At 42.9% G+C, this 24,901-nt stretch overlaps 1 protein-coding gene across 3 annotated transcripts; it reads right to left on the reverse strand.

Annotated features, from left to right (window-relative positions):
• Positions 1-2,782: 2,782 nt before the first annotated feature.
• Positions 2,783-21,825, reverse strand: Cep55 (centrosomal protein 55). 3 transcript variants are annotated; one of them, XM_052713579.1, is made up of 9 exons: positions 21,499-21,823; positions 18,926-19,120; positions 16,514-16,789; positions 14,321-14,389; positions 9,005-9,155; positions 7,784-8,094; positions 6,683-6,754; positions 5,281-5,406; positions 2,783-4,132 (listed from the first exon to the last, which is right to left on the reverse strand). In XM_052713579.1, exons 2-9 carry the CDS (start codon positions 19,106-19,108, stop codon positions 3,932-3,934), a joined length of 1,389 nt encoding a protein of 462 aa, XP_052569539.1. In that variant the 5' UTR covers positions 19,109-19,120; positions 21,499-21,823; the 3' UTR covers positions 2,783-3,931. The 3 variants fall into 3 exon arrangements, with proteins under 3 accessions (XP_052569539.1, XP_052569540.1, XP_052569541.1); XM_052713580.1 differs by having other exon boundaries at positions 21,721-21,787; XM_052713581.1 differs by lacking the exon at positions 2,783-4,132 and adding an exon at positions 4,143-4,705 and having other exon boundaries at positions 21,499-21,825.
• Between the last annotated feature and the right edge of the window lie 3,076 nt (positions 21,826-24,901).

Consider the following 24,901-nt stretch of genomic DNA (forward strand, 5'->3'; position numbering starts at 1 on the left):
GTACATACATAGCATGCAAAAGGCTCTGGGTTTGATTCCCACACCACCAAAACTAACAAACAAATACACACAACACTTACACAAAATAATATGTAAATTCCTACCAAGAGAAGTATAGAAATAATAAATTAATAAAAATAGTGTTTAGAAAATGGAATGTTATTCAGCTATTAAAAAAACCAAATTATATGTACATGGAGGAACTGCGTGTATTTGTGTGTGAATGTCTGTGTGTGTGTGCAGGTCATCATGAGAAAGGAGGAAAATATCTTAAGTATGGAAAGAAAGAGAGAATAATGCAATATATGTGGATGAAAGCAGAGGTCTGCAAGACTATCTGGAGGAAGGAGATAAATGATGAAAAAAATTAGCATACACATACACACTATGATGAAACCCATTACTACACTAACCTTAATTTTTAAAGAAGTAATGAAAATTAAAAAAATAAAAACATGGAAGAGTTTGAAAGCACTAATGAGTCAAAGAAGCAAGATCCAAATATGTAACACCATATATATGAACTTCAAAACCTTACAAAACCAGTGCATGGTAAAAGACACAAGACTGCCTCCGTGAGGAAGGGATTCTGGACTGAAACCGGAGTAAAGAAACTGTCAGGGATGGTGCTGTAGTCTGTATGTCTATTTGGCTGATGGTTACAAGAATGTGTGTCAAAATTCATTAATTTGGTTGATAGGGAGATGACTCTGTGGTTAAGAACACTGACTGCTCTTCCAGAGGACCCAGGTTCAATTCCCCAAACAGATGGCACCTTACAACCCTGTGAAATTCTAGTCCCAGGGATCTGATGCCCTCTTCTGGCCTCTGTGGACACAATAAGCATGTACAGGTATTGATGCTGGCAAACACTCAAAAATACAAGATAAAAATAAAATCTCAAATATTTTTTTAAAAATCTCAATTTGTATATATGATGCATAAAATAGTTTTTTCTGTAGGCTTTTTTTTTTTTTTGTCTTTTGTTATTTGAATCAGTCTTGCTATGTAGTGACTGGACTAGAACTCAATAAATCAGCATCCTGAGTGTTAGGATCGTATATGTATACCAACATGCATGGCATAGTGGAGAGGGGGAGAATCCTGAAATGACAGCCCCAGTGTGTTGGGACTAACAGTATAACGTAAAAGAGGGATGATGGATCCTTCCGTAGAGACACTGCTTTCCTACACATCGGTGATGACCCTGGGTGCCCTGCTTAGTCTCTGAATGGTGCTGATACCAGTAAATACTTCACAGAGCGGCAAACAGGAATAAGTGTTCAACTCCTCGCGGTCTCTGGTGCAGCAGCATCTTCCAGAACCAGCATGGCCTAAGCACAGGCGGCCATGTGCCATAAAAAACGGTCGGTGAAGAAAAACAACTGTTTGACCCTTCAAGCGATTTCAGGTCTTAATGGCTTGACTGACCCTTGCTTCTGTAACATGATCCAGGAAAAAAGGACTCTTCCTGTTCTAATCATCTACAAATGAAAATATGCAAAAAAGCTGAACACGGGGCACACTTCAGAACTGTTCCATTTTCTTGACACCTTCCCAAAGTCGTTCTGATACTGGTGCCCAGACGGTGGTTGAAGCACCCAGTGCTGTGGGATAATCTGTATGTCAAGTGTGTTGCTGATTGGTCAATAAATAAATCACTGATTGGCCAGTGGCTAGGCAGGAAGTATAGGCGGGACAAGGAGGAGAATAAAGCTGGGAAGTGGAAGGCTGAGTCAGAGAGACACTGCCAACCGCCACGATGACAAACGGCATGTGAAGATGCCGGTAAGCCACGAGCTATGTGGCAAGGTATAGATTTATAGAAATGGATTAATTTAAGATATAAGAACAGTTAGCAAGAAGCCTGCCACGGCCATACAGTTTGTAACCAATATAAGTCTCTGTGTTTACTTGGTCGGGTCTGAGTGGCTGTGGGACTGGCAGGTGAGAGAGATTTGTCCTGACTGTGGGCAAGCAAAAAAACTCTAGCTACAACCCAACTCCAGCTCTCCCTGAACTACAGAAATGTCCTCCAGGAGTCAGTCAGGGGCTGCCAGGGCAGAGGGGTTGCTAAGCCTGCCTTCTGCTCAAACAGGCAGAGACCAACGGCCTGCTCTCTACTTCTGAAGGGGCAAGCCCTCACCCACTGCATGGACAAGTCATTTTCTGTATCTATAAGCTCAAGGTAATGAAAGCCAGGCAGTGGTGGTGCATACCTTTAATACCAGCACTCGGGAGGCAGAGGCAGGTAGATCTCTGAGTTCAAGGCCAGCCTGGTCTACAGAATGAGTTCCAGGATAGCCAGGGCTACACAGAGAGACTCTGTCTCAAAAAAAACCAAACCAAACAAACAAAAGAACAAAACTCAAGGTAATGCCTGGCTTTCTGAAAAGTTGCGAAGGGAAACCTCTTTTTTTATTTTTTGTTTTTTGAGACAGGGTTTCTCTGTAGCTTTGGTGCCTGTCCTGGATCTCGCTCTGTAGACCAGACTGGCCTCGAACTCACAGAGATCCGCCTGCCTCTGCCTCCCGCTGGGATTAAAGGTGTGTGCCACTGCCCGGCTGGGAAACCTCTTCTTACAGCACACATTTAGAATGAAATACTGTGGCCTCTGGCATAGCACTGTGGGTCAGAGTAAGAGCTATCTAACTGAAAAGGACTTCTCTATCTTTCGTCCAACCGAGGTTGAAGATACTAGGCGTATGGGATTATTAACTCTGAAGGCAAAATTTTATTTACATTAACAAATCTGCACAATTTTTATGCCCCCCAAATTTAAAAGCCAAAATCACACATTCCTTCACAGGCTTGTTGCTTTGCCTTTGTAACAAACAGCTCAGAAAGGATTTATTAAGAGTTGCAGCCTGATCGGCAGAGACACCTCCAACTCCTTTACCTCCCTCACAGCATGGCTCTGGTGTCTCTCAGTTCCCGTCACCTTATGTGTGTCAATCCAGAACCCCAATACCACTTTGTGACTAGAGATCTTAAGAATATATATGTACATACATACATAGTAGACATGAACTTATTAAATAATTTTATTATTTCCTCCTTCATATTGCTAACAGTAGCTCAGGTTTAAGCAAGTTAGAAAATCTGAAGAAATAACACCTTTTGGTTTACATGAAGCATATATAAAAAAATCTATTCAGAAAACAAATATTGGATAACTACACTGCTCACCTATCTCTGAGAATGACAAAAAACAAAAACCCATCAAGCTATAATAAAATACCTGCAAACTGAATGAGGAGGCAAGATAATTTTGTTTTGTTCATTTTGGCATTTTAGGGAACTGACCTGTGCTACTGAAATTTAAGTCAAAGTTATTGTGTGAAAATGTGCAGCTACTTAAAGGCATTCTTCAAACAAAACCTGCTTTGTGCTTAGAAGAGTTAACAGCAATAAAGATTACAAAACTCCCTGATTTTTCTAGTAACCGTTCGACAATAGCAAGAGGTATCAAATTGGAAGTGTCAGTATACCAAGCATTTACATAAAAAGGATCAGCACGGTAAGAGATGCGGTTAATTACCTTCTTATTCTCTGAAAACCCCCAAAGCATAAAATATTTGCTTGCTGGCCAATAGCTTTAAGCCGTAATCAATAACCCAAATAGCTCTTGTTCATTGAATCTAGAACAGCGTGAAGTGCTAGTTAGAAGAACAGTGTGAAGTGCTAGTAGTCTGGGTACCCGCTGCTCACCACATTCGCTGCAGCCTGATGATGAAGCAACTCAGGGAGGTATCACTACCAAGGAAAATGTAAAGTGGCCAGAAAAATGTAAGGATGCCCTCATATGCCAGAGGCCAAGGGCAGACAGGGAGCTTCTTATACAAGAAATGTAATCTGTGATTCAAAGTGCCCATAAACAAACATAGGATACAGTGTAGACTTGTTCAGTACAGAAGCAGGAACACTTCTGCTACTTCATGCAGTATTCAACATGGACGAGCAGGTCTCGATGTTCATTGGCTGGGTACTGTACACTGCACTTGGGACATTCCACCAGGCTGTCGTTGAGTGCAGCAGTGGGGCTTTTAGGTGAGGTACCTTTCACTCTGTTTTCAGGCTCTCTCTGGAGTGGGAATGATTGCTCTGGGAAGGCAAACCCATGTAGCTGCTTCTGCAAAACAAATTTCAAATGAACACTGGTTGAACGGAAGACTGAGTGCTGGGCAGTTTCAACTGCTTTCTGCACCCTCTGCATGCTTCAGCCCTGCAGAGAGCTTATTTGGATTTCTGCTCATTATTGTTTTAATGGTAACATATAAGGTAGTCATGAATAATTTGGGTAATGTAATTACTCAGGAAAGTAGTGAGTTAGTGCTCATATAGACAGACTGTGCTTAAGGCACAGAGTCAAATGTAAAAAAAAAAAATTACTTTTTTAAATTCAGTGTAAAAATAATGGGATTTATCATGACATTTTCAAGAGTGTGTATACATTTGCCAGACATGTAAAACAGAAGCAAATTAAGTACAAATTTCCCACCACCCAGGAGGTTGAAGTGGGAAGATGGAGATGTTCGTTGGGGAGTGTTTCACACCCTGGGGAGTAAAATCATAATGCAGAAAAGGGAACAGAAATGAAATCCTACACAGAACGGACAGCAGCAGAGAATTTTAGTAGCTCAAATAGGTTACATACACAGATGACCAGGATGCTACATACCTTTGAGACTTGGCTTTTTCATTTCTTTAAAGAGAATTTAGAATAGTCAAGAAAGCTTAAACATTCATATTTTATAGCACATTATAAAAATATTTATTTAATTAACATACAAGTTATAAGTTACTTTAACAATTGCTTTTTTCTCCTCTCTCTTAGAAACTAGGAGTTATATTTATAATATTTCTCCATTTCCAAATGTTCTGCAGTTCAAGGACAATATATAAATGTGCACTAATGGGACATCTGGGCACATTCACAGACACATAAATGCACATAAATTCATTAGAAATATGAAAAAGGAATGCCACGATGCCCTATTTTCTACCTTCTGCCCTCTATGCAAAGTACTGTTGGACATCTCTAGAATGGCAGTGCCCAACCTGGGTAGGAGATGATCCCAGACACCAGTAAAGTAACTATGAGCAAGAGCTTCATATGGCCCCGCCTTCTGAGTCCTGCATTGATGTTGTACTCCACAGGACTTGAGATAAGTTCATTTCAGGCTGTATTACTGGTTTGGGAACTGAGCTGACACATCAGTGGAGAGGTACCAAAGAGAGAATGAAGAATAAGTTTTATATTAGCCATTCAAAACTTACCAAGGATTCCAACTGTGTTATTTGACTTCTTGCTTTTCGGAGTTCCTTAAGAATCACATACAGTTGATGCTGCATATTCTGGCGGTCAAGTTTTTCATTTTCAAAGTCTAGAGTACATGCCTGCATCTGGAATATGTAAGGACAAGGCAGTTAGAATTGGTAGATCCTGCCCAATTGTAGGGGAATTACTAAACGGTCTTATTAATAAAAGCCCAGAGCCAAATACTGGGGTAAAAAAAGCTGAGAGAAGCCGGGTGGTGGTGGCACACGCCTTTAATTCCAGCACTCAGGAGGCAGAGCCAGGCAGGTCTCTGTGAGTTCGAGACCAGCCTTGTCTACAGGGCGAGATCCAGGACAGGCACCAACTACCCAGAGAAACCCTGTCTCGGGAAAAAAAAAGAAAAAAAAAGGCGTGTGCTACTATTGCCTGACTTCTGTGTTTAATATAGTGGCTGGCTTTTTCTCTGACCCTCAGATAAATTTTATTGGGGGACACAGATAAAATATCACCACACCTAGTTCTCTTCATTGACTGTTTACTCTTTATCAGCACAAGAGAATACTTGCTGGACCTGCTTATCAAGAACTCATCTGAGTGGGGTTGGGGATTTAGCTCAGTGGTAGAGCGCTTGCCTAGCAAGCGCAAGGCCCTGGGTTCGGTCCTCAGCTCTGGAAAAAAAAAAAAGAACTCATCTGAGTATATCAAGATTATTAGTAAATGAAGTTTATGGCTAAAGAGCTGCTTTATGAACTAGCAAAGCCAAGGTATGGATGAGTGGAGGGCAGTTTAAGAAGTTGCTGGAGTTATTCCTTCACATTCTTGGAATTTTTGGTGGGGGGTGGGAGATGGCTACTCCCTGGTTTGAAATATATTAAGAAATTCTACTATACATTGTGAGAATAAATGGTGTCCACTCTGCTTGAACTCACAGGGTGACCTAGGAAGAGACCCTGTTAGCCTAGAGTAGGAACTACAGCCATGGAAGAGCAACATTTGCCCAAGCCAACCTGTCAGGAAAACTGCCACCACACCTTTAAGAATCTGGTTTAGGGCGCACGCCTTTAATCCCAGCACTCGGGAGGCAGAGGCAGGCAGATCTCTGTGAGTTCGAGGCCAGCCTGGTCTACAGAGCGAGATCCAGGACGGACACCAAAGCTACACAGAGAAACCCTGTCTTGAAAAACAAAAAAAAACAGAAAAACAAACAAAAGAATCTGGTTTAGACTAAGAACAGTTATAGAATATGTGAGTGGTACAGAGTCTCTAAGAAAACGTGTGTTAGTCTTTTAAAACCATTTTGTTCAATAACTTTCAAGTCGTTCTCCATAGAACAGTATAAATACCAGGGAAGTTCTGTTTTTTTACCAGCTGAATGGACTTCCGAGCATCCCCAGTAAGTACCTGCTGCTCCAGGAGAGCTACCCTGGTCTGCTCCTCTTGGTGCTTTAGCAGAGACTCGTAGAGAATTCGGACCTGGAGGATGCAAAGACAGCCAGCATTATCACACCTGCCTCTCCTCACTAGACCTGGGACCGACAAGGAACTATATCACAAGTCCCACTTCTAACTAGGACAACAACTACTGAGCGGGATGAGTCATCCCAGCTGGTTATTTGAGGCTTTCCACTTAAGCAGAATGAGAGTTCCCTGAGCAGTCAGACTGAGTGAGGAACACTGCTCTGTGTGGCCACACCCCTTTCCCTGGAGGCTTGGGTAGGATAGCAAAGAGGGATGTGCCAAAAAGGGAAGTAAAATTTCCTTCTAGCTGTTTAACCTTTCCCAAATGTCACGCCTCACACCTACAGGTCAAAGTTTAGCAACGTGAAGATGAAGGAAGAGAACATTAGGATCACTGACTCTTCCTTGGCTCTCAACTTCTGCAGGATGATAAAATTACAGTTCAGTAGCAATAACCTCTACTGGCATCTACTCAGTTGACAAAGCGCTTTCATACTTCTCAGTTGCCCCACACAAAAGTTGACTAGTGAACATTGTGTGAGTCAGAGGAGACAAGCATTTTGCTGCAGGCATGTACTCTGTCTACGGTCCAGCTGTGAATTCCAAACACTGTTCTTTCTATGGGTTTCTGTGTTCTTTCTAAGGGACTCTGGGAATTCATCTGAGCACATCAGCACACTCATGAGCACAGCCTAGGAATCCACTGGATTCCTCTCACTGCTCTACTTCCCCATAATCTACCTCTTCACTCAGGCCTTCACATGTGTGGTGTCCTCCACGGAAGGATTCCCAGAGTCACTGTGCAGGATCCTACCATCAAGTCTCTAAATGCCACAGCCCGTTTCTTCTTCTCACATCATCTTGTTTTAATTTCCTTGGCCTATCTGTTTATTTAGGGACTAACTCGTGGTCTGCTTCCATGCTAGACTATGAATGCCCAAAGGAGGCAGGGACTGGTTCTGCTCCTTGCTGACTCCCGGGTGGCCTGGGTTCCCTGACCCTTGGTTGAAATCTGAAGAACAGAGACCTCGGTGGCTGGCTCACCTGAGATAAGAGCTCTTCAGACTTCCTCTTCTCCTCTTCCAGTTTTCCCTTGAAGACACTGCTCTCCTCCCTGAGCTTCTGGATCTTCTCTGTCTTATGTCTGTCCTCTTCCAGCTGCTGGATGTCTGCCTTTCGCTGCGAACTCAACAGCTGATTTAAATCTTCAACTTCTTTTTGACTTTCTTCATATTTTCTTCTAAACTCATCAAGTTCTAAACGCAGCTGAGTTACTGTTTGTCGTTCAACTTCAAGATCCTTCCTGGCATTTTCCAAGAGATGATCATATTTTTGCTTCTCCTCTTTAAAATAAACTGTAACAAACAACATTACAATGCATTTTTGTAATATCCCAAGAAGTTAAAACTTCAAACATATTCCTACAAATGAGACCTCAGCATTTCTTCAGCTTACAAAATGAAGAGTCAGGAGGTGGGGGTTATGGCTGGCATTTGAGATGATAGATTGTTTCTTCCTAGCTCACTGCCTGCCGAGCTTATTTCTTTATAAGCTGTTAAATATGACTCTTCCTGGCCCACCTCCTAAGAGATGTTGTCTAACGCCAGGGAAATGAGTGTAAGGGAAACTGTAGAACACTGGGCAGAGACAGCATCATGGGTAACTACCCAAGCTCACAGCAAGGATTAAGTGGTTGAGGCATCATCTACAAGGCCTGTTCTTTCTCCTCGATCTGATACAAGAGCCAAAGGCAAGCAAAGCAAAATGACAACTAACGTCAAGTGTAGTAGCACACACCTATAATTCCAGCACTTAGGAGACTGAGGCAGGACGACTGCTCTGAATTAGAAGCTAGCCTGGGCTACATTTTAAGTACCAGACTAGCCAGGGCTATGTGGAAAAACCTTATCTCAATCCATCATCCTACCCATTTACCCCCCAAAAAGGAAACTGGTACCCAGGTCAGCTCTGGAGGGACTGAGAAGAACTTTGAAGGGGAAAGGTGTTCACGTAGGGAAAATCACCCTGACTTCAGAACTAACTCTGTGATGGACGGCTCTCTCACCTGTGGCCTCTTATACCTGGAAACAAGGGGGAAGGAAACAGACTTGCCAAGTGCTATTTCTTACTTCAAGCTTAAAGGACATGATGTTATTTTACTTTCTAACAACACATATCTATATAAAAAAAAATCTAAATTTGATGACTCACTCCTGTTGGAAAATGTCAGGCTTATCCCAAAAGAGCCCTTTTATAGCTCAGTACCTTCTGATTCCATCTTTTTCATCTGCTGTGGGAGTGAAGCAGCGGCTGCTTCTGCTCTCTTTTCCAGCTCAAAGATCTTTGCTAAAAGTCCTTTAACGTAGGCCTCTCGCTGCTGGTCATACACAAGCCACTGCTGATTTTTCTCCAGAGCCTTAGAGTGAATGAAAAATCAACAGCAGAATAAAAAGCCCAGATCGTAAAATGTGTAAGAAAGTCCTTATGACATTATCTTTTCCAACACACACAATATCTTATGACTTATAAACTACTCACAGGCAGCTACTGCATGTCCCTTTAGAGTACAGGAGGGTCAGTTTCCAGGGGATTCATTCTGTCTGTATGTCGCCTCCCACACACAGCTTCCTTTGTGTTCATGTACATATCAGTGCCTGGGAACCAGAATGCTCCTGGGGCAGATGCACACATGAGCTGCTCCAATCTCACTTCTAGAAAGAGCTTTGATTCTAAGTCTCTATCCTTTACTGTTGACTCTTGGAAACTTAACCAAATCAAAATAAAAGGAGTCTGTCAGGCAGCCCAGGCATTCCTAGAAAACACATACTGCTCCCCCTTGCCACCTTCCACCCCTTTTTGCTAGGGAAAGTGGTAGTTTTGCTACTGAAAATAGGGCATGTTCAAGTAAAAAGCTACATTAATTACAGAAGGGTCAGGCTGAAGCCTGTAACCCCAGCACTACCGAGGCTAAGACCTTGAGCTGAAGACCCGCCTGCCTATGTGCTGCAGCCTTGTCTCTAACTAACTAAATAGCTGGGTGTGGTGGCACACACCTTTAGTCTTAGCACTGAGGCAGGGGAATGGGCAAGAGGATCTCTATGAGTTTGAGACTAGCCAGGGCTATATAGTGAGACATTGTTTCAAAGATAAAAATGAAAAAATAAATAAAATAAAATAAACAAGCTAACTAGGTAAGACCATGAAGCTGCTGTTAATGGGGGAGGGGGACAAAGTCTAGAAATTCTAACACAATATAAATATACAATGAGATTACAACTCCTATCCGATCCACTTGTTCAGTCTAATAGGATAGAATTGTCCCCTCTTGGTCTACGACCCTGAGAGGCTGGAAATACGTCTTAACAATTATTTGTGCAAAAAGGTCATGCACATCCAAACCTGATACCATGTGCATGTTAAATGTTTTGGGTGAAGGGTCCCAAGAGACACATACATGGTGATGTATGCCTTAAGCCTAACATTCTTTCACAGTGGCCAAGCTCCTCTGGACTGAGTCCTCATGAGGACCTCCAGCTCATGCTCAAATTCAGTTCTAAAGAACACCGAGTATTACTGGGCCCAGTGGCACACATCTTTAATCCCAGCACTTGGAGGCAGAGGCAGGTGGATCTCTGTGAGTTTAAGGCCAGCCTGGTCTACAGAGGGAGATCCAGGACAGCCAGGGCTATACAGAGAAACCCTGTCTCAAAAAACAAACAAACAAAACAAAAAAGAATACCGTGTGACCCAGAGAGCACACGTGCATATCTAACTACCTATAAATTACAATATTACATAGTAAAGACATCTAATTTTCTATCAAACTTTATATTTGTCCATCTTTAGGAAGTAGCAGTACAAATAATTTAAATCTACATTAGATGGTCATCAATGTTTTTCAAATGAACCTGTTGATACTTTACTCAAGTACATAAACTAAAAATTTAAGATTTCAGTTACAGGCAATTGACAATTGTTGGGGAGGAACCAGTCTTTCCCAGAGATAAGCCCTCTAACTGGCTATCCAATATCAAGTGATGAACCTTAAAAACATATACATATGGGTAACATTAAATGAACTCATCAGCTGGGCGGTGGTGGTGCACGCCTTTAATCCCAGCACTCAGGAGGCAGAGCCAGGCCGATCTCTGTGAGTTCGAGGCCAGTCTGGTCTACAGAACGAGATCTAGGACAGGCACCAAAACTACACAGAGAAACCCTGTCTCAAAAAAAAATGAACTCGTCAAATTGTATTTATATTATTTATATGTACATATACATGTAACAGTAATTAAAGACAAAAACCTTTTTAAAGAAAAGATTTAAGAGGTAATACTCACAAAAGCCACACGATGGCGATGTTACTTAACAAAGTAAGCTCTTCTTGCCCCCTACCTCTGCCTTGACTGGCCTGGCCTTGAACTTGAGATCCTGCTGCCACAGCCTCTCAAGCAGCTAATATTATAGGTCTAAGTCACCCAGCTAAGGCAAACATTACTTTTCTCTCCAATTCTTTTATATGCATCCACCCTTTCTTCTACTATCAATGATCAGATTAGAAAGCTCTCATTGAACATTGATATGGGTTTGAATTTTGAGACATCATCACATTAGCTATTCCTTCTAACTTTGTGTTATCTATACATACAGGAGGCATGCACTAACATGGACCTTAAAGAATGTGAAGTGCATGGAAGTGCATTCCACCTTTGGCCAGGGATCTGCTAAGTACTCTGTGGATAAAAATTTCAAAACAGATCAAAATGCAAGCTGTACTGGAGGAATAAAACATGTGAGTTCATTGATAAGACTGGATTAGGGACGGTACCAGAAGTATTGTGTCCATGTTAAATTTATTAAGTTCCTGTTTAAGATATAAGAAATGCATATGTAGGTAGGGCTAAATAATTACAGATATGTGCAGCTCTCTCTTGAATGGCTCAGAACAAGAACTTTGTGTATTTGTGTAGGTGAAAGGTAAGAGAAAAACACAAAAACGGGATTAAAAATGTCATGAACGGTTACATTTAGGTAAAGAGTATAACAGTGATGCTCATTCTCATTCGTAGAACTCTTCTAATAATTTATATTTTCTAAATTAAAAAAATATTAAAATTACACATCTTCTCTAAGTCACTTGAAAATCCAATTTTGTAACATTAAGACCAGGAAATGCCTACTGTTTTCAGCTAGTTATTTGGTTGGTATAGTTTGTACAAAAATGATAACAGTTTTGATATTTGACAACATCTATGGCATTACTGATAGCTTCCTGCAGAAAGATTATACTTCCCAGCTAGGCAAGCCAACTCCAAAAGGGAAGGACTGAGGCAGGGAACTTAATAAACACATGGTAGTCATTTCTGCCTCCTATCTTTTTCCATGGGCATTCTCTCATGCACCCGCATGCTGTGAGATGTATGGCACAATCACCCATGTGAGTGAGTTCATGTCCCTTCCAAAACATGCATGCCACACAGTAAAACGCTACGAGGGACAAGGTAGTCTATTACACTTAACTTGGAGGAGCCCCAGTTAGGTTTGGGGATCGCCATATCGGTCAAAGATTCCAAGAGCTTTCCACTGGCTAAGATAGGCTGAGAACTCTGGAATTCTCCACTGGCCAGTAGCTGAAAGCTCTGAGGACCTTTCACTGGCCCTGTGGCCTATCTGTATCAGGTGTGACAGAAGTAGAAGAGCACCGCCTTATTTATGGGACATATGGCTCAACCATCCATCAATAAACATGGTCCTGCCTAAGGTCAGATGCACTTCCCTTTCTGCCTTTATGGGTCTTTCAGATGCCTAAGAAATCTAACAATTATCACCAGGTAATTATTTCAAACTGTCTGACCAACCTAAATGGTGGCTGAAAAATAAGAAACATACACATGCATTCTAAAGCTTATTTTACTTTATTAACACTAATTCTTAACAAGATAAGCCTCCTTAGGCACTTCTCTGGGAACTCTGAGATGGAATTAGTTTCCAAGCTCTCACAAGGCGAACATGTCAGTGTAGATGAGGAGTAAGTGAGATGTCTCTTTCCTGCTCTCCAAGTCTACCAACTACAGTTTTCCTCCTCCTCAAAGATTTGCTGAGATCTTCAGGAAACCAGGCCTGAACTGCCTGGAGCTCTTCAGAAGTTAGGAATGATCAAAAGTGTGCTCCTGGGACCAGCAGCAACAGCAGGCAGGAGGTACAGCCCCACCCCAGACCCATTAAATCCAAATCTACATTTCAAGAAAACCATCTAGATAAACACCACTTAGTTTAGATTTAGCCTGAAGGTGAATTGAGTTAGATTTTACTGCATTTGAGTAAGTCTTTCTCATGTAAACAGAGCGCCCAGCCAGAGGAAGCAGAAGAGGAAAAGCTATTCCTTTCAAGGAGTGGCTGGAAACCCAGCATGACTGAAGTAAACAATGAGAAAATGAAAGGTGTACAAGGTAAATTACCTACATACATGCATCTAATCAGTAGGTAATAGTATGCAGAGAGGCCAAATTCACTGTAAAATAAAACCTATTTAATAACTTTTAAAATTATATTTATTTCAATTACCTCCAGGTAAATACTTTGATAAAGGTACCATAGCACCCGGTATCGACACTCAAGATATTTAAATTCTTCTTTTGAAAGTCAAATAGACTTCAAGGGACACTTGCTAGATTAAATAAAACAGGAATCTTAAGGGCATGCTTATCAGTATCAGGGTGGACTCACCTGTAGACACACAGGTAATGTTTCTGTAATCAGAATAGCTACCTAGTGATCTATTAATTAAAATCAACAACTTCATACTTCACATATTTAATCTGAAACCTGAAAAAATACAAAAAGTCCTGTGCCCTCAGTTTATCCAATTTCCAGCAAAACTTACTTGTCCATTTGTAAGTTTGAAGTAATAAACCTTTCTGGTACATCTAAAGTAACCCTCACGTCTAATTCTAGAGAACTACTGAATATACACAAGACATTTCCTTTCCAACTATTCTCAGAGAAAGACTTGAAGATAATGAATATATAACAAATAGATAAACAAAAAGAAAAGCATAAATTAAATTACATTATAATGAGCAACCATTTGGGCAAATTAGATTTGGGTGAAAAAGTATGCTGCTAAGATAGTTGGAAGCTTAGTTCTAGAACTTTCTAGTCTATAGATACCCTTGACAATGAGTTCTCCTACCTCATTAGATTTGTTTTTTTTTAAATCATAACACTAATGCTTCCAATTTCTATGAAATTTAAGAACATATGAATTAGTCCTCAGTTCTCCTATCTCATTAGATTTGTTTTTTTTTTTTTGGTTTTTCGAGACAAGGTTTCTCTGTGTAGCTTTGCGCCTTTCCTGGAACTCACTCTGTAGCCCAGGCTGGCCTCGAACTCACGGAGATCCGCCTGCCTCTGCCTCCCGAGTGCTGGGATTAAAGGCGTGCGCCACCACCGCCCGGCTTTGTTTTTTTTTTTAAATCATAACACTAATGCTTCCAATTTCTATGAAATTTAAGAACATATGAATTAGTCCTCTTTATCCATTGTTTAACCAAAAAAAAACCAAAAAACAAAAAAACTTACATCTTTCAGCTGCATTTCTTTTTCATGAATACTACTCATTGATGAGTTGAAGCAGTTTGCAGGCATGCTCTGTAAATAACCCGATATTAGTTAGCACCATCCACTTAACAATACAAGTTTCATTATATTTAGTTCCATAAAAATACAAAATATTTCTCCAGGCATCCCAAACTCACCTCTGTACTAAGCCAGGTGAGAATTACCAAGGGACATCGGACAGAATTAAATTCCCTGGGAATGCGCCTAAGCTAACAGTTCTCAACATGTGGGTCTCCTCTGACAAACCTCCATCTCCAGAAATAGTTACATTATGATTCCTAACAGTAGCAAAATTAGTTATGAAGTAGCAACAAAAATAACTTCATGGTTGGGGGTCACCACAACATGAGGAACTGTATTAAAGAGTGGCAGCATTAGGAAGGTTGGGAACCCCTGTCCTAAGTGATCTTTAAACCCTGAGACTTCAGACCTAATTTTACTCTGAGAGTTTTTGGATCCCCAATCCCCAGAACAACCTTTAGTGCATATAAATAGCCCACTGAGTTTTCACCAAAAGGAGTCAAACAACTAGGCTATTTCAAAGAAATAAACCAAACTGTCAAAGATTAAAAGGTTTAGTATAGGTTGAGTATTCCTAAACTAAAACAGGATGGGACTAAACTCTAAGTGTGAAATTCATTTTTTCTTTCTTCTTTTAGTACAGGGATTCTCTGTATAGCTCTGGCTGTCCTGGAACTCACTTAGACCAGGCTAGCCTCGAACTCAGAGCTCTGCCTGCCTCTGCCTCCCGAGTGCAAGGCATGCACCACCACTGCCAGGCCATTTGTTTCATGTACACATAACCTGTAGACAATTTTACACAAAACATTTAATGTGCCTGGATTCTGGCTGTAACAGTTATGTGAGGTCAGGTTTGAAATTTTCCACTTAATAACATTCAAAAAGTTTCAGATTTGGGAGACTATAATAATATTAATAAGTAATATTATTTCAAATAGATTGCATGGAACTCAAAACATACTTTCATAACAGCTCCCCTTTCTTCATTCTTCCACAGAGGAAAACCAGGTGGCTATAATCCCAGACTAACCAGCAGACTCTAAAAATCCTGCTTTCCAGGGTTTGGGGGATTTGGGTGTTTTTCTTAAGCATCCATAAAGAAAGTCCTGTGTGGGCGCTGGGGTTGTTTGGGAAGGCTGAAGAGCCTTTAGGGGTGGAGTCTTGCTGGAGGATGTGGGTCACTAGGGTCAGCCTTGAAGCTTTAAAGGCAGGGCTCCACTTCCTGTTCTCCCCCTGCTTCCTGAGTAACCATCTGGCCTCTTGCTCTTGCGGCCTTCCCCATCATGACAGAACGATCCCTTCAGACCATAAGCCAGAACAAACCTCCCTCCCTTAAACACAGCGACAGGAGAAGTAACCAACACAGCACTCCACCACTGAGAAGTTACAACTCAAACTTGTCCTTCTATGGACAGTATTACTAGTTGTTAGTAATATTCAAATGCCAAAAGAACCAAAGGTTTGGCCAATAGGTAAGCACTTAGTATATTCTAGGCTTTCTGCAAGGCACCTGTCAATCATTATCATAGGGCACCATCAGTGCTCTTAGCCCGGTTTTACTGATGTGAAATCAAGGCTTATAAAAGGAGACTGACCAGCTAGCTCTAACACTGTCTCTCATTCCCCCAGAGGCTGAGGGAATCACTCAGCGTTACATGATATCAGCTGGCAAAATCAAGATGGAGACTCAGATGATTTTTACACAGATCCTTGTTCATTCTATGACACAGTTCCTCTCAAACAAGAGGGAGAGGAAATGTATGTGCAGTTAGGGAAAATCTATTTGGTATAACTTTTTATCTCAAATACGAAAACTAACCCTAAAACTTAAACCTAATGTTTATATAATACAAACTACTGAAATAAAATCTCAGCAAAATCTTCCTTGACTTTTGTAGCTACAGCACGGACTGTCTTCTGAATATTCCTCTGGGTGAAACAACAGTGTGGGAGTGCGGGAACTGCATTGTTTTTAATTGATGGAAGAAGACTCAACTAAAAAAACCAAAAAGAAGTGATGTGTAGGTGCACTAAGGTTCTACATCATTTCACAGACATTAAAAAACTCATTATTCTTCATAAGAACTATAAACTATAGCAGACAGGAAAAAGCTCTGAAGAAAGTCTTGGCACCTGGGACAGATGGAGGGTACAGGCCTTGTCTTCCAGTTCAGAAAGTCTTTTGGTTGTGGCGGACAGCTGCTTCTTCAGGACATCTGTCTCTTTGGATAAGGACTCCAGCAACTGCTGCTTCTTGTCACATTCCTTCGCTTTCTCCTCCAGCTGCTCAAGCAATGAGGAAGAACTGTATCTGGCCTTTAGCTGGTCTTTGAGTCTCTGTATTTCTCTGTCCTTCTCTGTGAGGTAATAAACGTTCTTCTCTCTCTCAGCTTCAAGAACTTGAATTTTCTAAATAGAAACTAAGAAGACTCTTAGAACTCAGCCAAGTCAAGCATCCAGCTAAACAATGCATTTCCATACATTTATGAAGCATTTATGAAGTATTTACTACATATCAAATTTGATTTTATGATATCAGGACCCAAAATACAAGCTATAAAGCTCAGTGCTATGCTCGGACAGCCCTTACGTTAAGGGCAGCTGTGCTCTAGTTAGCATGTACACACACTGAAGAGGCAGACACAGAGGAAGACCCATCTGTGTCAAGGGTGGTGGGAGGAGGCTAAGTCAACGCTTATCACATTACTGCGGCAAAAGAGGAAAAGAGACGAGAGAAGGGTAAAAAGAATCGTCAGAACGAACAGGCTAACAGGGCAGCCAATATGAACGATTAAAATGGGTTTCTAAACACTTACAAGGAAACCTGAACACTATTTAGTACTGGGAAATTGATAAACAATTCAGGGTATTTGAAGTGCATAGATTCTTTTTTAATTTAGTGAACTAACAAAAATAAATAAATAAATAAAATCACAAAATATTTGAGAAAATATTTTCTCTTCAACTGTATATAGTAAAGAGAAGGTGTGAGAATGGCACAGTATTCTTCCAGTATCCCAAAAAGCATGGAGTACCATACAGTTCCAAGTTAACCAGCCAATAAAAAGTTATAAACAGAAAGCCGGTATGTTTTACAATCTTAAACACAGCATGCTATGGCTTGAATATGATTCCTCAAATTTACTTAACCCTCAATGTACCAATGTAAGAGGCGATGGGGTCATGAGGGTACAACCCCATGAGTGGATTCACAGAGCTGTCATGGGTCACTTATCAGTTAAAATGAACTCAGCCCTGGTTCCCCATATACCTCATATGCCCTGGTCCCCCATATACCTCATATGCCCTGGTCCCCCATACACCTCATATGCTTGCCTGGCCTTATTTCATGTGATGACATAGCTTAAAGACCCTTACCAGATGCTCTGTGCTTTTGGACTTTGCAGCTAAATCAATCTTTCTTTCTCTCTCTCTCTCTCTCTCTCTCTCTCTCTCTCTCTAATTACCTAGTCTGTAGCATTGTGTTGTAACAACACAAAACAGACTGATATTGTATAACAAATTTTTATCAAAAATATTAATGTTGGGGCTGGAGAGATGGCTCAGTGGTTAAGAGCACTGGCTGTTCTTCCAGAGGTCCTGAGTTTAATTGCCAGCAACTACATGGTGGCTCACAACCATCTGTAATGAGATCTGGTGCCCTCTTCTGGCATGCAGGTAGAACACTGTATACATAATAAATAAATAAATCTTTAAAAAAAAAAAGAATATTAATGCAATTAAGATAAATAAGCAAAAAGTTTCATGATGAATGCCAGATTAGTTTATTAGTTTGGTTTCAATATGTGAAAGAATACACTAAGTGCAATGACACATGCTATAATCACAGCACTTAAAGGTGGAGGAGGGAACCAGAAGTTTGAGGTCATCCTCAGCCAAACAGCTCAAGCTCCAGACCAACCTGGGCTACATGAGAACCTATCTGAAAAAGCAAAACAAAACAACAACAAAAGATGTAAGGGTCTGAGTCTGGAGAGTTGGCTCAGCAGTTAAGAGTACTTGTTGCTCTTGCAGAGGAACCATATTTAGTTCCCAGCACCCATATCATAGCTTATAACCATCCAAACTCCAATTCCAGAGGATCCTACACCTTCCGCTGACCTCTGCAGGCACCAGGCACACATATGGTACACATACATACCTGCAGGGAAAACTCATACACATAAAATAAGGTAAATCTTTTTATAGTAAGGAAAAAAAACAGATCATAAGATCACAGCATTATATTAAAGGTACAAAACTATTCATCACGATGTCTTATTTCTGAAACAACTTAATATCTGATAATCTAAAAACACATACTCAGTAACATTTTAAAAGAGCGAATTAACAATAAAGTATGTCTAAAGGTTGGTAAAATCAAAGTAGGAATTTAAGATTCCAAATTCAAGATCAACTAACTTCCTAGAACTAGAAAGAACAGGTCAAACAAGGACACGGGAAGAATGAGACTGCAGCATCAGAAAGCCCAATGCACTGCTTTCCAGAATGTATGCACCTTTAAAGGACTCTGCGGCCACTTACCTCCAAAAGTCTGCATTTGTCTTTATCAGTCACTTTTCCTTTCCCACTTGTGATTTCATCCAGGGATGTTTTAAAGGCTGCGATTTCTCCCTTAAATTTCTCTAATGCGGTGTCCGATTTGGAGCTGCTAGGCCTTGACCCCCACTTGCTTTTAATTAAATCTTTGGGACTTCTGGAAGACATCTTTGAAATGAGCTGTGAAAAATAAATAAATACAATTTTTAAATTCAACTGCAATTGAAGCCTGAGTTTAAACTTTTATATTTCAGGTCTAGAAGAGGCCTTATAGCCTATTTTCCTCTAAAAAGAAGTGATTTATACAAATCAGTGGGATCCAGAAAGAAAACTGAGGAAGATTTCTGGGGCATTGTAATGATCTAAAAAAATCTCAGTTTGAGAGTAGATCTCTTGATATAGCCCAGGCTGGTTTGGAACTCACTATGTAACCAGAATGGCACTGAATTCACAATCGTCCTGCTTCAGCCTCCCAGGTACTGGGGTTATAGAAATGCACCACTATGCCTGGCAATGTTCTGTAAACTAACAGAAAGATTTTGTTTACAATCAATGGAAGGGTTCCCAAACCTCATACTTTCAAGGAGATATACCCAAGAATAAAAAGCTGGTAGTAATCTAATTTTGAGTTTATGGGCATTATAAGTCATTAACATGTGTCCTCTGTTTTAGAAGGTATGTCTAACTGAACTCTATCTTAATAGCCTTTTGAGAGTACGGCGGGAAGAAGTGAGGAAATCCAACATGAGACATTTATAGAAAAAGAGGTATAATACTGAGATTTGGGGATGAAAGGAATTAGCTGGGCGGTGGTGGCGCACGCCTTTAATCCCAGCACTCGGGAGGTAGAGCCAGGCGGATCTCTGTGAGTTTGAGGCCAACCTGGGCAACAGAGAGTTCCAGGAAAGGCACAAAGCTACACAGAGAAACCCTGTCTCAAAAAAAAAAAAAAAGAAAAAGAAAAAGAAAAGGAATTAAGGAGTCACAGAAGTAAGGACATGTTTCATATCTGCTAATAGTACTAGATGACAGATTAGAAGCAAATGTATAATACAAACTCTAGCAGCCAAATGTATAGTAAAATACACTGTACAAATAGTGTATAAAACAGCCCTTCAATAAAGTGATTAAAAACAAACAAACATTTTCTACCTTGTATGTCCTGAGATAAAAATGATGGCAGTGTGATTAAGGAATATAAAAAAAGAGACCATTAATGCATTCAACAATTACTACAGAGCCAGGCATGGGGGTGCATGCCAATAATCCCAATACTCAGTTAGTGGAGCAAAGACGACCAGGAGTTCAAGGACAGTCTCATTTGCATATGGAGTTTGAGGGCTGCCTGCGCTGCAGAGAACTGTTTAAACAAACAACAACAACAAATTACTACAAAGCCTATTTACCAGGTAACCCAATAGGGACTGGGTATAAGCTGGTTAAAGCAACAGGAGGAAGAGGAGACACCCAAGTCTCTGCTGTGGGGAAGCCTTCAGGACAGTGAGGCAGGCAAAAGACTACAACAACAGAAACACAGATTCACATAGTCTCAAACTAATAAACACTAAGGGGAAATAATCACAGTCATAAAAGCTACCAACAGAAACAGGGAGATCCACTTAGGGTGGTCAGTGTGAGGTCATCCTGCGTGAAATCAGCCTAAAAATAATAGAACTGTATAGACAAAGTCGAATAAAGTCTATATCAAAGCATTCACCCTCGATTTTTGCCCATCATCCCGTCAAAAACTAAGTAAGGCAGCTAGTCCACTCCACTGAGGCAAATGCAGTTATTATGTCTCAGGAACCTGCTACCACAAAAGTTTCTCCCTGGGATTCTGTTGATGTCACAGGGAGGACTTGATACCCTGGACTGGCAGAAAGGAAACTACCAAGTCATTGAGACAAGAATGGAAGACATACAGATCAACAGAACTTGAAAGAACCCTCAGGACATTTGCTCCCTAACTCTTGCAGAGGCCGCCTAAATGACTAGGGTTCCTGACTCTGGTCTAGACCGACCTAGCCCACTCTTCCCCACCTGCAACCCTGCTCCCACCCAGTTCTACCACCTTCCTTTCCCAGTACTTTCTACTCCATTCATCCATAAAGTTCTCTTCAGGAACTCAGCAGTCCTAGAGGCATCTTCTCCAGGAAGCCCCCTCTTAACTCTAAGAAGGGCCACAGAATTCACCACACATACACAAGCTAGTAGTCACTTATACCTGCTCCCAACATTTTTTTCAGCCAATAATTGTTCAAAAGAGCTGTATTTTATTATTACTTTTTTTTTTTTTTGGTCATCCAAGAGCTGAAAGACAGATGCTCGGAAATCTCCTACTGACTGGACTGGAGGGACCTAAGACATTCTGGTCAGGAAGAGACCAAAGAAGCATTGCCATTCAGTAAATCACACCAATTGTCTACGGGGGAGGAGGTCAGGAAAGAGGAAAAAAAGAGAGAGAGAGAAGCGCTTGCTAATAGCAAAAGGCCGAATTCACGAGAGACCTGCGTCAGGTCTCTGGCCTCTCGATGCCTCTGTTAGGGAAGTGATAATACCGCAAAGTTGAAAGGAATCGAAAGGATGACGGTCGAGGTCGGCTGGCACCCAGCGTGGTGTCTCTCAGGAAACGAGCATGTATTCCAGCGAGCCGAGACGGAGTCCCGAGGCCGTGATCTGCCCACCGACGCCGCCTCCTGTGCGGTCCAGTCCGGCCCTGGGGCTGCGGGCCCCGGCTGTCGTCTCCACCCTCCCCCGCCGGGGCCGGGGCCACTCAGTACCTGAGACCAAACACAGCGCTCGCGCCGCTGCGTCAGACCCCCTACAACTCTCCAGCCCGGACACCGCTTCCGGGAGTTTGAATCCCGCGGCGGAGGGGCGGGACACGTCACTGCCGGCTTGGAAATGGGCGGGGCCTGCAAGCTGAGGGCAGGCGGGGAGGGCGGGGCCTACAATCTGAGCGAGGGCGAGGCGGGAGAGGGCGGGGCCTGCAAGCTGAGGGCAGGCGGGGAGGGCGGGGCCCACAAATCTGAGCGAGGACGAGGCGGGAGAGGGCGGGGCCTGCAAGCTGAGGGCAGGCGGGGAGGGCGGGGCCCACAAATCTGAGCGAGGACGAGGCGGGAGAGGGCGGGGCCTGCAATCTGAGGGCAGGCGGGGAGGGCGGGGCCTACAATCTGAGCGAGGGCGAGGGGGGAGAGGGCGGGGCCTGCAAATCTGAGGGCAGGCGGGAGAGGGCGGGGCCCACAAATCTGAGCGAGGGCGGGGCCTACAATCTGAGCGAGGGCGAGGCGGAAGAGGGCGGGGCCTACAATCTGAGCGAGGGCGAGGCGGGGCCTGGAATCGAGGATGGAGGAGAGAGGGAGGAGTCCAGGAGCCTGATAGCCGGGCCTGGAACCTGAGGAGGGTAGGCGTGGCAAGGTCTGGAACCTGAGGCAGGCGGAGCAAAGGCGGGCTCTGGAATCTGGAGGCGGGGCGGGGCGGGGGCGGGGGCGGGGGCGGGGCTTGGACTTAGCGGGCAGGCGGGGTAGGGGCAGAGCAGGAAAAGTAAGGGCCGGCGGGGCGCAGAGTAGGACTGGGCATCGGGCCTAACTCGAACTCTGAGAAGGATTGCATGGGGCGGGGGGCGGCGGGTAGGGTAGAGTCGGGGTGAGGGGGCGTGGGGGTGGTAGGGGCGGGGCCAAGGACAGACTCGGACGCCCAGTTAATTCTGGGGCTGCCTGTTTTTGTCTGCAGGTTCTGACACCGCTGTTCTCCATAGGACAAGCTCTGTGACCCTCGCCTGGGAATGACTAGTGGTCTGTGTTCTTTGAGAACCAGTTTCCCTCTGTGTAAAATGGAGCCCCGCCATCTCCGGGATAACTGGATTCCCCAGGGAAGCACGGCTTCCTAGTCTTCCCGGTGGACCATTCGCTTCCCTGCCAAAGTCGGGGGCGGAGCAGGGGCGCTGATAGACTCTCCCAGTTTGAAAACTGAGATTGTGAGCTCCGGCGGTAACTCCAGGTTGCTGCCCTACGGATGTGTTTTTATCGGTTAAGTCTGGGTCTTGGTTGGACTTTATTGTTTGCTAGGGCGTGTCTTTCTTAGACCCAGGTTAAGCATGCCAGAAGTTTACAACGCAAAATACTCAGTAGCAAAGCATCCTAGGTACCTAAACTCCCGAATGCCTCTTATAAGATGTGTGACCTTTAGTACAACATTTAACCTCTTTGAGCCTCAGTTTCCTGATCTATGCTATCTCATCGTGTGACTGTGAGGGTCAAATGATAGAATCCATGGGAAATGCTTAGGGTTTAACAAATGTAGTGTGCCAAATAAAAGGCAACAAACCCTCGTCTTACTGAGTCAAGTGGATGAGAAAGCATGTAAGGAATTACAGATTATTTTTTTTTAAGCAGGAAGATGGCAATCCAAGAAACTCGAATTCTCTAATCCCACAGGGTTCTGCTTCCTCCTGCCTGAAGTCCGTGAATGGAGAGGCGGAGATGGAGAAAAGAATAGCCTTATTAACCACAAGGTGGCATGCTAGAAGGCTGCCAACAGGCTTTTGCCTTTCAATGGCCATCTTGGCCCCTGTTCTGTTTTTCAAGGAAAAGTATGTGGGCCCCAAATAGAGTCCTCAGTAACCCAGTGTTCCAAAGAGCAGCCTGTTGTGGTGTGCTGGGTATGCACGTCCTACCTTCTTTACACAGAGCGACGAGGAGTGCAGTTCAACGTTTTTGTATTGATTACAATGACATGTCTGGTTGTTGCTATGACCAGTTTTTCTGGCAAACACCCTTTCTGGCAACTTGGCCTCTCATAACTAGGGAGTGAGTGCTCAGGAAGGGGAGGGTCTGTGTTTCTAGCTAACTTCAGTGAGCAGGTGATCTACAAAAAGGTAGATTTCGGTGGGCAGCTAATTCTGGAGCGTGCAGGATGGAACAAGCAAAACCAGGTTATTATGTATACTTTCTTCTCCAGGAAACAGTTTTGGTTTTCTTCACATTTGCGTCAGATGGGAGGGATTAGGGGTGGGAAAAGTGTGTCATAATGAAGTCAGGAAGTGAATATTTGCTGTCCAGATTCCAGATAAGAGGCAAAATTAGAATCAAGCATAGGGGTTTCATACACACACACACACACACACACACACACACACACACACACACACACACACACTGGGGAGGGGGAACTTTAAAGCCAATGGGAAGCAGAGAACAGAGGAGGAGCAGAAAAGGGATGTTGAGGAGAAGGTAGCAAGGACACCCTGTGACTGGCACTTGGTTCCGGGGGCCTGTGGAACCAGACACTGCAACCCTCCATCTGCCCCCCAGGACCTTGGTTCTGTTGAGAGCTGCTCCGTGAATAGGGACTATTGAGAGAGAGGAGCAGACCGGAAGCTCATTGGGAGGCTTGGTTAATTTTATAAAGGCTGTCATTGGATCTAGACATCAGTGTTTGCTCTTTATAGACAGGCACTGCCAGTCCTGAAGCTTCAAGCTTCTGGCTGTTTCCAGAACCTCTCAAGGTGATCACATTCTCAAGGTGATGGTGGTGACAGTTCTCTCAGGGCTATTCTAGGATAAGGATTGAAAACTCATCTTCATTCATGTAAGGAGGAAAACGGGACAGGCAGCAGAGTAGTCTTTATCTCAGCAGGAGAGCTCCTTCTCTTCTCAGGAGGAAAGTGTTCTTGGGAAGCAGTGCCAAAGGCTGCCGCATGGCTTTAGACTTACTAATCGGCAATCTGGCTGGTTTTGATTCGAAGGGTTGCATCTTGCAAAGGGTCTCTCATGAGTCCACAGGACCCTGCCTGATAACAGGTCTGCGTGTCTAACAGAACATTCTGCCGGGACAGAAAACCTCCGGTGCTCTGTCGTATATGGCAGCACTGGCCGCCTCTGGCTGGTGACTGCTTGAAACTAGGCTGCTGTGAGTGAGAAACTGAGTTTTAAATTTTACTTAATTTTATTTTGGAACTGA

Source organism: Peromyscus californicus, unplaced genomic scaffold, assembly GCF_007827085.1.
Source record: "Peromyscus californicus insignis strain IS unplaced genomic scaffold, ASM782708v3 Scaffold_4__1_contigs__length_199733344, whole genome shotgun sequence".
NCBI classification, from domain to species: domain Eukaryota; kingdom Metazoa; phylum Chordata; class Mammalia; order Rodentia; family Cricetidae; genus Peromyscus; species Peromyscus californicus.

Coding starts and splice junctions, on each gene's coding strand:
- Cep55 (XM_052713579.1), bottom strand. CDS start 19,108: ATGTCTTCCAGAAGTCCCAAAGATTTAATTAAAAGCAAGTGGGGGTCA. Junction 14,390..16,513: donor GTACCCTCCATCTGTCCCAG/GTGCCAAGACTT, acceptor GGTTATTTACAG/AGCATGCCTGCAAACTGCTT. Junction 8,095..9,004: donor GAAAAAGATGGAATCAGAAG/GTACTGAGCTAT, acceptor TGTTTGTTACAG/TTTATTTTAAAGAGGAGAAG.